General features: G+C 43.1%; 2 protein-coding genes across 10 annotated transcripts in view; both read left to right on the top strand.

The window, feature by feature from the left end:
• The window catches only part of ATP13A3 (ATPase 13A3), an 83565-nt gene extending 79184 nt beyond the window's left edge, over window positions 1–4381 (top strand). For 8 of the 9 annotated variants that reach the window (XM_063662566.1, XM_054483797.2, XM_063662568.1 and 5 more), the window contains one exon: window positions 948–4381. In XM_063662566.1, the coding sequence (XP_063518636.1) occupies window positions 948–1145 (198 nt within the window). In that variant the 3' untranslated portion in view covers window positions 1146–4381. The remainder of the gene's footprint in view (window positions 1–947) is intronic. The other variant, XR_010125806.1, reaches the window with a different exon arrangement.
• A 3364-nt stretch (window positions 4382–7745) lies between these two features.
• Window positions 7746–10188, top strand: GP5 (glycoprotein V platelet). The gene has a single exon (XM_054481594.2). The coding sequence runs from the start codon at window positions 7992–7994 to the stop codon at window positions 9672–9674; it is 1683 nt and encodes a 560-aa protein (XP_054337569.1). The 5' UTR covers window positions 7746–7991; the 3' UTR covers window positions 9675–10188.
• Window positions 10189–12564: the final 2376 nt, after the last annotated feature.

The raw sequence follows: 12564 nt of genomic DNA, 5'->3' as shown, positions 1-12564 counted from the left end.
CTATGCATTAACCAGGGACTCTGCTTTCTTGTTCTCCAAGGATCATTTATCTAAGGCCACATTCACTAAAAACATCAGGATTGATCAGAAGGATTTCAGTGACAGCAGAGCTTTTTGCAATGAAATAATACTAAGCAATAGTACTTGTTTTATACCCCTTTCCAGTCGTGGAGCACCAACGGAAACCATCATTGTAAAACAGTATTGTTTTTTATATTAGTAAGGATGAGGTTTTAAAAGACGTAATTGACATTAAACAAGATTGAAGCCCTAATTTTGACCAAACAATATTTACTTCATGTTGTGAGAAATGATATTAACAGTAACAAGGATACTTGTACACGGCTTTCTTCCAAAAATGATCATGCAGCTAAGTTGCCAGGAGCAATAGTACCAAATGATAGTTTGGGACAGAATGTGAAGATTTTCAAATTAAATATTAAAAATGTTTTCTCTTTCTGAATGGCTTAAAGTTCTTCTTAATACATTAGATATTCTGTGGTAAAGAATCCATGTCTGCAAGTTATTTAAAATGTATTAGTACACAAGAGTATAGGTATATAAAACTAAATGAAGTAAATCATATTGATTATCCCCCCAAAAAAATCTAATCTAAAGAATAATCAGTTCCTAAATAATTGAAAGCTGCCTTTACAAAATAAAACAAAAGAACACACATTTCGTTGTGTTGCCCAGGCTGGTCTCGAACTCCTGGGCTCAAGCAATCCTCCCACCTCCACCTCCCAAAATGTGGGGATTTTGGACGTGAGCCACCACGCCTGGCCAAAGCTGCCTTTTTTAACATGGATTTTTTCCCCCATTTGTTGTGCTTAGAAGTCATTTCCTCTTATTTTTCTCTGCTAATGTGTGCTTTAACAAACCTGTTGAAAACAACAAGCCTTTAATCAACTGGGGTGTTTTGTTTTGTTTTTTTCTTATTTTCTTAGGAGTCAGTGGATCGGTGGGGAAAATGCTGCTTACCCTGGGCCCTGGGCTGTAGAAAGAAGATACCAAAGGCAAAGTACATGTATCTGGCGCAGGAGCTCTTGGTTGATCCAGAATGGCCACCAAAACCTCAGACAACTACAGAAGCTAAAGCTTTAGTTAAGGAGAATGGATCATGTCAAATCATCACCATAACATAGCAGTGAATCAGTCTCAGCGGTATTGCTGATAGCAGTATTCAGGAATATGTGATTTTAGGAGTTTCTGATCCTGTGTGTCAGAATGGCACTATTTCAGTTTATGTCCCTTCTGATATAGTAGCTTATTTGACAGCTTTGCTCTTCCTTAAAATAAAAACAGAAAAAGATATCGTCCTAACAGTTAAATTAACAATCAATCCATTAAGTCCTGTATCTTCATTCAGTAACCCAAATATTACATACATTTCCAGAATTTTCTTGATGGTTACTCTCAGTGATATTCTTTATATTGGGTACAGGAGAAGTTTGGTGTTTGGTAGGTTTTTCAACATTAGTTTTTGAGACCAGTTTACCTCTTCACATTTATGCTCACAACCCCCTTGTTAGAAAAGTCTGTGTTTATATACAGGCTCTAAGTTTGTGATTGATAAAAAGAAAATGAGTGTTAATTAGCCTCCAGTGAAAATATACTGAAAGCCTGTTTTCATTTGATTCCAGTATTTCTTCCAAAGAATTCTGTATAAACATATGCCAATTCCCTATGATGGTCTGCAGTTAGGAATGAGTGTTTATGGTGTTGCTTATAGAACAACTCAGGTAATCTCCATTTCTGGTTTTATATTTTCTGTACAAACTGCCTGGGTTTTATTTTTCTAATCAGCAAGGTGCTTCACTGCCTTCTTGAGATGCCTCTCAAAGCTCTTAAATGGCTCCTGTGCTATGTGTGGTGTCAGTAGTCTAATTTGCTTCTGTAAAATGTTGTAGAACCTTTTTCACTAGGAAATAAGATTCATTGCTTTTGGCAGTAGATGTAGATTCATCTTTTAACATTTCTTCAAATTTGTTTCTGTCAGGCTTTGTGTTATTTTAAATAGTTTTTAAAAATTTTCTTCTGTGTTTTCAATTACCTAAAGACATAGGATAATAGTTTTTTTAAGTTAGAATTTTACCTCATAAAATTTTTTGAGGTTTGATGTATGTCTCTGTCTTATCGATAATGAGGCTTAAAAAATACTGGATTTGAATGGCTGCTGTTTTTTCAAAGCAATAGGAATTTGATGAGTTTGTTTTATGCCATTAGGTGGCGCCAGAGGTCAGAACATGTCTATTTTGAATTGGATCGTTCAAATAGAGCATATTTGATACGGAAATTTCTGGGAGAAAAAAAATTGAGGAAATAAAGTTAAAAAATTGACATTCATTGAGCCAAAAGAGATGTGGATAAACATTTTTCACCTTTCTATTTGGCCTGATTAACATTTAAATTCTTGCCAAAATTAAGGTAACTTTTAAAAAACGCCTTTTATAGGTGGATCCAGCAGTCTGGCAATGCCCACAGTTACCACAACACAGAAAACTGATCGTGCTATAAAATGGACGCTAAACTATGAAAACAGTGTGACATTGTTCTCTGTTCTTCCAGAGCCAGTAACATGCTTGCTCGTGCTTTCTACTTCTAGCTGATCATTCTTTTCCCAACATATATTTACAAATTTACCAAATTTTACCTAGAATTTTAGGACCAAATGGTTCTCACTCTTTATGCTGCAAAGACCTGGATGATGTTTGGTAACTATAGAAAAATAGAAATTACACTCAGGATCACTGTTACTGCTATTGCCACTGATGATTCCTGCAAAAATATAATCAAAGTTTTCCATCAAATGTATAATATGCTATTAATACACATTAGATGATAACAATTGTTCCATGAATGATTCTATGAAGCTATGCATCTTAGACCTCTTGAGCTGTGAATTAGCACTATTTTCTATAGTTATTCTCTGGATCATTTTATAATTTCCATATTAATTTCAAATATGCTCGTGTTATTCTTCAGTGATTTCCACAATTGTGCATTTTATTCTTTGGTTTAAGTACTGAAGCATATAATGAAAGTAATTGCTAAGTAGCAGCTTAAAAATTCAATTATCAGATTGTATTTAACATCTTTAAGAGCATGATCATAAAGAGCTATTTTTGACACCCCCCCCCCCACTTTTTTAACATTTAGAGTTAATAAGGGTTTTATATCTCTTCTGTCCATATTGTTTTCAAAGGAATGAGGTGTTTAGGTGGATGTAAAAGCATTTGTAGGAAGTTAGATTTGAATATAGACAAGGTGGGTTATTCACGTTGAGAATGTTATTTGAAGAATGCCTGTGAAGCCAGGTGTGGGTTCTACTCAGTGCCATAGATAGACTGAGTCTTCTCTCGTAGGTCACCATTACATAGTAATTTTGATTCTGAATTTCACATTAAATTATTTGAGTTTATACAGACCTAAATTTTAAAATCTGTACATATATTATTTTGATGTATTAAGATGAATATTGCTGATTTAAATTTTATTTATGCACATACTTAAAGGACAGAAGTGTCTGGGAAAGTAATTGTTAAATAATGATATGTAACTTTTTAACTTTTTAAATAAATAACAAGATTTTTAATGTGTGTCTCCCTCAGGGTTGTTTGAAGTTTTTTTCTCCCTCAAGTATAAATAGTGGTAACTATATGTTTTGTATCTTCTGGCACCAACTGCTGTAAAGCAATGCTGCAAATAATGCTTGAATAAAAGTGGCTAAGCCAACAACAGAATAAATACTTTTATAGTAGTTTTATAACCTTAAATTCGAAAGCTTTCCAAATTGCACTTGCATCTAAACAACACTGTTGCATTTTTTACTCTATTTATTTTGTTCCCCATGTTTATGAAAGTCCTGCACAGTTTCAAAGGCATGGTAAATAATATATCAATGTTTATGTAGTCTGTTACAGAAACAGCTATAGATAACATTATCCAGTGAAAAGCAAAATTCAAGCTTTAGAAAATATTCATGCATGCAATTTTGACATATCTAAAAATAGGTTTTTGTATATTTATGGTGGGAGGTGGTTGGGAACTTTTAACAAAATGGGGTGTTAATTTTTGTACAGTCTGTGGGCATTTACACATTTTTAATGTATTAAAATTTGGTAATTATGTGTACATTAAATTAATAAAAGTTACTTCTAGTTATGATTTGTGAATTCCCTAAGACCTTGGATTTTTTTAAGTAACTTTATATCAGAAATGATACTGCATCTTTATATTTTTAAAATTGTATTGCTGCTCAAGAATGGTACCCTCTTGTCAAAAAGGCATACATTCATAATTGTACATTCAGCATTGTAAATAATCTTATGAAACCTTTTTTGATTGAAGCTATTCAAAATAAAAATTTTAATGAATGAAATAACACTTTTTCTGTGTCTTTATTCATTTGTTTGCTTTTTAGTGACATGAATACTGCCCTTTGTGGATTTATTTTCCTGCCTAATAATACTTCCCCATTTCTTTCTTTTTTTTTTTTTTAAACTAGATTTTGAAGGAAATAAGAACAACATTCTGCATATCATACCATGTGTGTGAGCATCCTGGGGAAACCACGCAGTCGGGTGCAATGTAGAGCCAAATGTTAAATGCGAGGAGGTCTGAGGGAAATGGTGAAATAGACGAGTAGGGACTTATAATCTATTAATAGTTGGGAGAATCAAACCAAAAGCTAATACCATGGAGAGAGAAAATGGCTGTAAAATTCCCAGAGAAGACAGGACCTTTGTGTGTGGGTGGGAGTTGTTTCCATGGAGCTCAGCTCCGGGAGACATGGAGCCTCTGCTAGGGAATATGTGGCTGGCTGTGGTGTGATGAATTTCGGGGGTGAGGGCCTGCCTGCTTTTAGCTCAAGTTCTTAACAGTCGCTATGGTTTGTGCGGCATGTGTGTTGCTGTCCCCACAGCCTGCTGGTGTGGGCACAGTTCTGCATGTCTCTCCTTCCCCTGTATCACTGCCAAGGGACAGGGAGTCCTAGGGGCTTGAGTGAGACTGTCCGTGGTCCAAGTTGGGGTGTGGTTGCTCCCTGCTGTGCCCCGCCCACTGAGTCTCCCTCAGAGGAAAAAGGCTTATCTCACCCAGGCAGACCTGCTTTTGAATAGCCAAGCCCCTTAAGCCAGGTGACTGTTTTACAGCAGACTTCTGACCTGGTGATGGATACAGAATCTTAAGACTTGGAAGCACTGGAGCTGTCAACTTCCTTGCTCCAAATACTTCTCGTTACCTCATCAGCTTGCTCAGTGGATGGACTAAGAGTGTTCCCGCACTCTGCAACTGCCATACCTACTCTTCCCTTCCTGGACAATCAAAGTGTCTTCGTAAGGAACAAAATGTAGAGGCCATTCTGAATGGGGGTTTTCCTGGGGAAATAGGCTAAACAAGGGCCACAGGAATTGGAGCCATCGGCATCTTCCTCTGTTTCACAGCTCGCCTTTCCAGTGTGTCATGTTGGCATTTTCATGGGCAAGGGGGTGGGGAGGCTTTCACTCGATGTGCCTATGCATGACGGACTTACCAGGTCACCAGTGTAGCAGTTCTGGGCTCTGGAGTTGCATTCCTTGATCAGAACTGAAAGACTTACGCGATACCTGGCAGAGGCAGTGGCTCTTCCCTGTGGTCCAGGACTGCATGACTTTGAAGGTAATTTCAGTCAACCCAGCCTTTACTGGGCTCTGACTGCATTAGGCTGCCTCAAAGGGTGATTGGATCCCATGATGTAGACATTCTTTATGTATTCGGATATTAAGCCTTTGTCAGCTATAGGTGTTACAAATATCTTTAGTTGGTGGTTTATCTTTTCCCCTTTTCTATGGTGTCTTGAAGGATAGAAGTCTTAATGCAGACAGCATTATCAGAGTGCTCAAAAGACATGTAGACACGTTTTGCCTATAGACAAATGGGCAAAAGGAAACCCAACTTTCTCAAATGAAGCGCAAGTGGGCCGTAATTATGTGAAAAGGTGTTCAAGTTCATCATTAACAGGGAAAGGAAAAGTTAAAACCATGCTGAGATATCTTTCATAGAAATGGCAAAAAGTAGGAAGTACCAAATGTGGGCAGAGAGGAAGCACAGGAACTCTCATAAATGGTAGGTGTCATTGTAGACCAATACAACCACTTTGGAGAGCAGTTTGACGTTCCCAAGTTAAACTGAACATGTGAGCGGCCAGGCGTGGTGGCTCATGCCTGTAATCCCAGCAGTTTGGGAGGCCGAGGCGGGCGGATTGCCTGAGCTCAGGAGTTCAAGACCAGCCTGGGCAACACGGTGAAACCCCGTCTCTACTAAAATACAAAAAATTAGCCGGGCGTGATGGTGTGTGCCTGTAATCCCAGCTACTTGGGAGGCTGAGGCAGGAGAATTGCTTGAACCAGGGAGCCGGAGGTTGCAGTGAGCGAGATCGCACCACTGCACCCCAGCCTGGGCGACAGAGTCCCCCTCCCCCACCAAAAAGAATAAGTGAGCACCCTGCAACCTAGCAATGCCATTGTTGAACATGTTCAAAGATGTTCTTAGCCTTATTAGTCCCAAAAGGAAGAAAAAAATGGAAGATCTGAGAATGTTCTTAGCTTTATTGCTAAGCGGAGAAGGAAAACACATACAAAAACAAAAACAAAAACAAAAAAAAACCTGGGTGGAAAATTAGGGCCATGTGGCATAAAAAGGAAGACCCAGGGGAAGTGTGGCCCATCTAGGGGTGTGGCTACTGCAATGATCCAGCTGTATCACTAAACTTCCCTGGTATCATAGAGTTATATTGTGCTATTTATGGAAAAACTCTCCCCACTGCTCTTGGCTTTGACAGTAGGAATCAGGTTATATATGGCCTCTCAGTTTGAAGATATTTGTCATTAAAAACCAGAACATGGGCTCTGAGATAGGGTCCTTTCCTGACCTATTCTGGTTAAGTCTTTATCCTCAGGATGCAAGGATACCACCCTCTTCCTTTGGAAAGTGTCGAATCACATGCAGAGCTCTAAGTCTTTCAGTTGCTTTGGAGTGCAGAACCATTTCAGGTAAGGCCAAATGTTTTACACATTAGTATAGGAAATTAGAGGGCTCTTTAGTGTGTGTGCATGAGAAGTAAAATTGCACAAGAAGCAATTTATGTAAAATTTCGCTTAGGAAACATTGTTTTGGCAGATTAGTAGTATGGTGTGCATTTCACAGAAAATTCAGTGCCATGAGTCTTACCTTTAGTTAAGCGTCTTAGAAATAGTAGCTCTTTATGTTTATGGCTAAGTCAGAAATACTACCCTCAAATTCTATGTGACCCTAGTTATACTGTTTAACCTTTCTGTGCCTTTGTGCATTCATCCTTGAATCAGGGATAATATACTTACCTCCTAAGGTTATTGTAAGGATTAAATGCATATAGTATAAATAAAGCGCTGAGAACAATGCATGGCGTAAAGTGATAGGTATTATTATATGCTTTTGTTGGCTGTTGATTGAAGGTGTTCGCTGTTTTGGGGGTGTCCTTTGTTTTAATAGAGTAACTTGGTACTGTGGAAATAGCATGATCGTGAGCAAAAGAATCAGATGGTGGTAGCTGCAGACTTTGCTGTTCCCTTCTTGACTGTTGGTTATAGCCAATGCAGGGTAAGTTATAAAGTCAAGAGCAGAGCCGTTTTCACAGTGGACATTGCTTTGTGATGTCTGTGAGCTTGAATATGAGAATGATTATTATCTCTATGTAAGGATTTTACAGTATTGGCTATTCGGTAGCTTGAAAACGCTTTAATCTCAATGCTTTAAACTGAGAGTGGAAAATCAATAAAGCAAAAGAATGAGACCACGCAGTGTAGAATGAATGCCTTTTCACCACGTAGGGAAATCTGTAGTCCTAAGAAAACAGGGAGTGAGAATTCTGGCGAAAGGATTGTGCCTCTGCACAAAGTGCAGGATCCCAGGGTTCAGTACGGGCGCGAACGCTCCTGTGTGTTGACCACACTCCCACGGTTGCTTTTTCAGACATGCTGAGGAGGACTCTGCTGTGCGCGGTGCTCGGGCTTCTGCGCGCCCAGCCCTTCCCCTGTCCGCCAGCCTGCAAGTGTGTCTTCCGGGACGCCGCGCAGTGCTCGGGGGGCGACGTGGCTCTCATCTCCGCGCTGGGCCTGCCCACCAACCTCACGCACATCCTGCTCTTCGGAATGCGCCGCGGCGTCTTGCAGAACCACAGCTTCAGTGGCATGACCGTCCTGCAGCGCCTCATGATCTCCGACAGCCACATTTCCGCCGTTGCTCCCGGCACCTTCAATGACCTCATAAAACTGAAAACCCTCAGGCTGTCGCGCAACAAAATCACGCATCTTCCAGGTGCGCTGCTGGATAAGATGGTGCTCCTGGAGCAGTTGTTTTTGGACCACAATGCGCTAAGGGGCATTGACCAAAACATGTTTCAGAAACTGGTTAATCTGCAGGAGCTCGCTCTGAACCAGAATCAGCTCGATTTCCTTCCTGCCGGTCTCTTCACGAATCTGGGGAACCTGAAGTTGTTGGATTTATCGGGAAACAACCTGACCCACCTGCCCAAGGGGTTGCTTGGAGCACAGGCTAAGCTTGAGAGACTTCTGCTCCACTCGAACCGGCTTGTGTCTCTGGATTCGGGGCTGTTGAACAGCCTGGGCGCCCTGACGGAGCTGCAGCTCCACCGAAATCACATCCGTTCCATCGCACCCGGGGCCTTCGACCGGCTCCCAAACCTGAGTTCTTTGACGCTTTCGAGAAACCACCTTGCGTTTCTCCCCTCTGCGCTCTTTCTTCATTCGAACAATTTGACTCTGTTGACTCTGTTCGAGAACCCGCTGGCAGAGCTCCCGGGGGTGCTTTTCGGGGAGATGGGGGACCTGCAGGAGCTGTGGCTGAACCGCACCCAGCTGCGCACCCTGCCCGCCGCCGCCTTCCGCAACCTGAGCCGCCTGCGGTCCTTAGGGGTGACTCTGAGCCCGCGGCTGAGCGCGCTTCCGCAGGGCGCCTTCCAGGGCCTGGGCGAGCTCCGGGTGCTCGCCCTGCACTCCAACGGCCTGACCGGCCTCCCCGACGGCTTGCTGCGCGGCCTCGGCAAGCTGCGCCAGGTGTCCCTGCGCCGCAACAAGCTGCGCGCCCTGCCCCGTGCGCTCTTCCGCAATCTCAGCAGCCTGGAGAGCGTCCAGCTCGACCACAACCAGCTGGAGACCCTGCCTGGCGACGTGTTTGGGGCTCTGCCCCGGCTGACGGAGGTCCTGTTGGGGCACAACTCCTGGCGCTGCGACTGTGGCCTGGGGCCCTTCCTGGGGTGGCTGCGGCAGCACCTAGGCCTCGTGGGCGGGGAAGAGCCCCCACGGTGCGCAGGCCCTGGGGCGCACGCCGGCCTGCCGCTCTGGGCCCTACCGGGGGATGACGCGGAGTGCCCGGGCCCCCGGGGCCTGCCTCCCCACCCCGCTGCGGACAGCTCCTCGGAAGCCCCTGTCCATTCAGCCTTCGCTCCCAACAGCTCAGAACCCTGGATGTGGGCCCAGCCAGTGACCACGGGCAAAGGTCAAGATCATAGCCCGTTCTGGGGGTTTTATTTTCTGCTTTTAGCTGTTCAGGCCATGATCACCGTGATCATCGTGTTTGCTTTGATTAAAATTGGCCAACTCTTTCGAAAATTAATCAGAGAGAGAGCCCTTGGTTAAATCAATGGAAAAATCTTCTAATTACTTAGAACCTGACCAGATGTAGCTCGGAGGGGAATCCATACCCGCTGCTGTCTTGCTCTCCCTCCCCTCCCCACTCCTCCTCTCTTCTTCCTCTTCTCTCTCACTGCCACGCCTTCCTTTCCCTCCTCCTCCCCCTCTCCGCTCTGTGCTCTTCATTCTCACAGGCCCGCAACCCCTCCTCTCTCTGTCCCCCGCCCGCTCCTCGAAACTAAGCTTTACATTTGTAAACTGTGGTTGCCTACCTTCCCCACCTCCCACTCGGGTGTATGCTGACACTGCCGGGGGCGCTGGATTGTGTTGGACCCATCCTTGCCCCGCTGTGCCTGGCTTGGCGTCTGGTGGAGAGAGGGGCCTCTTCAGTGTCTACTGAGTAAGGGGACAACTCCAGGCCGGGGCCTGCCTCCTGCACAGGTAAATGTTTGTGAAATCAATGCGTGGATAAAGGAACACATGCCCTCCAAGTGATGACGGCTTTTCTTGGAGGGAAAGGATAGGCTGTTGCTGTATCTACTTTTTTTTTTTTTTTTTTTTTTTGAGACAGTCTAGCTCTGTCGCCCAGGCTGGAGTGCAGTGGGCCATCTCGGTTCACTGCAGCCTCCGCCTCCCAGGTTCAAGTGATTCTCATGCCTCAGCTTTCTGAGTAGCTGGGATTAGAGGCGTGTGCAACTACACCCGGCTAATTTTTGTACTTTTTAAAGTAGAGACGGGGCTTTGCCATATTGGCCTGGCTGATCTCAAACTCCTGGTCTTGAACTCCTGGCCACAAGTGGTCTGCCCACCTTGGCCTCCCAAAGTGCTGGGATTACAGCCACAAGCCACTACACCTGGCCCTCTTTATCGACTTTTATTTGAGAAATAGAGCTCTTGCCATTTTTTCCCTTGCCCCATTTTTCTCACTTTGTGTCTCGCTGACCTATGGGCTACTTGGGAGAGCACTGGACTTCATTCATGCATGAGCATTTTCAGGATAAGCGACTTCTGTGAGGCTGAGAGAGGAAGAAAACACAGAGCCTTCCCTCCAGGTGCCCAGTGTAGGTCCAGAGTGTTTCCTGAGCCTCCTGTGGGTTTCCACCTGCTTTACATCCATGCGACATGTCATTTTGAAACTGGATTGATTTTCATTTCCTGGAACTCTGCCACCTCATTTTATAAGCATTTATGGAGCAGTGAACATGTGACTGGTATTCATGAATATAATGATAAGCTTGATTCTAGTTCAGCTGCTGTCACAGTCTCATTTGTTCTTCCAACTGAAAGCTGTAAAACCTTTGTTGCTTTAATTGAATGTCTGTGCTTGTGAGAGGCAGTGGTTAAAACAGGGGCTGGCGAGTTGACAACTGTGGGTTCAAATCCCAGCTCTACCACTTACTAACTGCATGGGACTTTGGGTAAGACACCTGCTTACATTCTCTAAGCCTTGGTTTCCTGAACCTTAAAACAGGATAACATAGTACCTGCTTTGTAGAGTTTTTGTGAGAATTAAAGGCAATAAAGCATATAATGACTTAGCCCAGTGGCCTGCAGACAATACATGTTAATGAATGTTAGCTATTATTACTAAAGGATGAGCAAGAGCATCATGATTTCTAAAGAAGAGCTTTGAGTTGGTATTTTTCTCTGTGTATAAAGGTAAGTCCAAACTTTCAAATTCAAATCAGTCTGTCTTCCCCTGCGGATGGCCTCAGCCCTGGGTGGCCAGGCTGTGTGCTCACAGTCCAGAGCAATGGATCCTCCAACACCACCAGGTGGATGTGGAGCAGGAGAGCTGGATCCCGGCATTTGTTTCCGGGTTTTGCAGATGTGGGAGTTGGTTTCTGGGTTCTCCATTGGTCTATTTGTCTAGTCCCATACCAGACTCACGGTCTCCATTATTGGAGCTTCAATAATTTTTGGTATAGGGTCATCTCTCCACCTTGTTTTTCTTCTATTCTTGGTTCTTTGCAATTCTATGAATATTTCAGGGTCAGCATGTCAACTCCATTGAAAAACCCTGCTGGAATTTTAATAGAAATTACAGCTCACGCCTGTAATCCCAGCACTTTGGGAGGCCGAGGTGGGTGGATCACAAAGTCAGGAGTTCGAGACCAGCCTGGCCAAGATGGTGAAACCCCGTCTCTACTAAATATACAAAAATTAGCCGGGTGTGGTGGCGGGTACCTGTAATCCCAGCTACTTGGGACACTGAGGCAGGAGAATCACTTGAACCTGGGAGGCGGAGGTTGCAGTGAGCCGAGATCGTGCCACTGCACTCCAGCCTGGGCAACAGAGTGAGACTCCATCTCAAAAAAAAAAAAAAAAAAAAAAAAAAATTGCAGTAAATTTAAAACTAATTTGGGGAAGAATCTGTATTTTTTACAATACCTAGTGTTCTTGCCAGTAAGCATGGTTCATCTTCCCATTTATTTACATCATTTTAAATCCTTCAGTGATGTTTTAGAATGTTTTTTTATAAAAACCTTCACTATAAGAACAGAAAACCAAACACCACATGTTCTCACTCATAGGTGGGAATTGAACAATGAGAACACTTGGACACAGGGCGGGGAACATCACACGCCTGGGACTGTCGGGGGTTGGGGGGATGGGAGAGGGATACCATTAGGAGAAATACCTAATGTAAATGACAAGTTGATGGGTGCAGCCAACCAACCTGGCACATGTATACATATGTAACAAACCTGCACGTTGTGCACATGTACCCTAGAATTTAAAGTATAAAAAAGAAAGAAACCTTGCACTGATTTTGTTAGATTTATTCCTAGGTATCCTTCCTCTTTTTTGATTTGTCGTTGCTATTGTAGATGGTATCTTTTTAAAAAGTTATATTTTCTAAAGAAAAAAACAAAAAAAGTTGTATTTTCTAATT

The sequence above is a fragment of the Pongo pygmaeus genome, chromosome 2, assembly GCF_028885625.2.
Source record: "Pongo pygmaeus isolate AG05252 chromosome 2, NHGRI_mPonPyg2-v2.0_pri, whole genome shotgun sequence".
Taxonomy (NCBI): domain Eukaryota; kingdom Metazoa; phylum Chordata; class Mammalia; order Primates; family Hominidae; genus Pongo; species Pongo pygmaeus.
Note: the sequence above shows the minus strand (reverse complement) of the source record. Positions and strands in the feature narration are given on the sequence as shown.

What these genes read in the sequence shown, in the direction of transcription:
- GP5 (XM_054481594.2), top strand. Translation starts at nt 7,992, where the DNA reads ATGCTGAGGAGGACTCTGCTGTGCGCGGTGCTCGGGCTTCTGCGCGCC.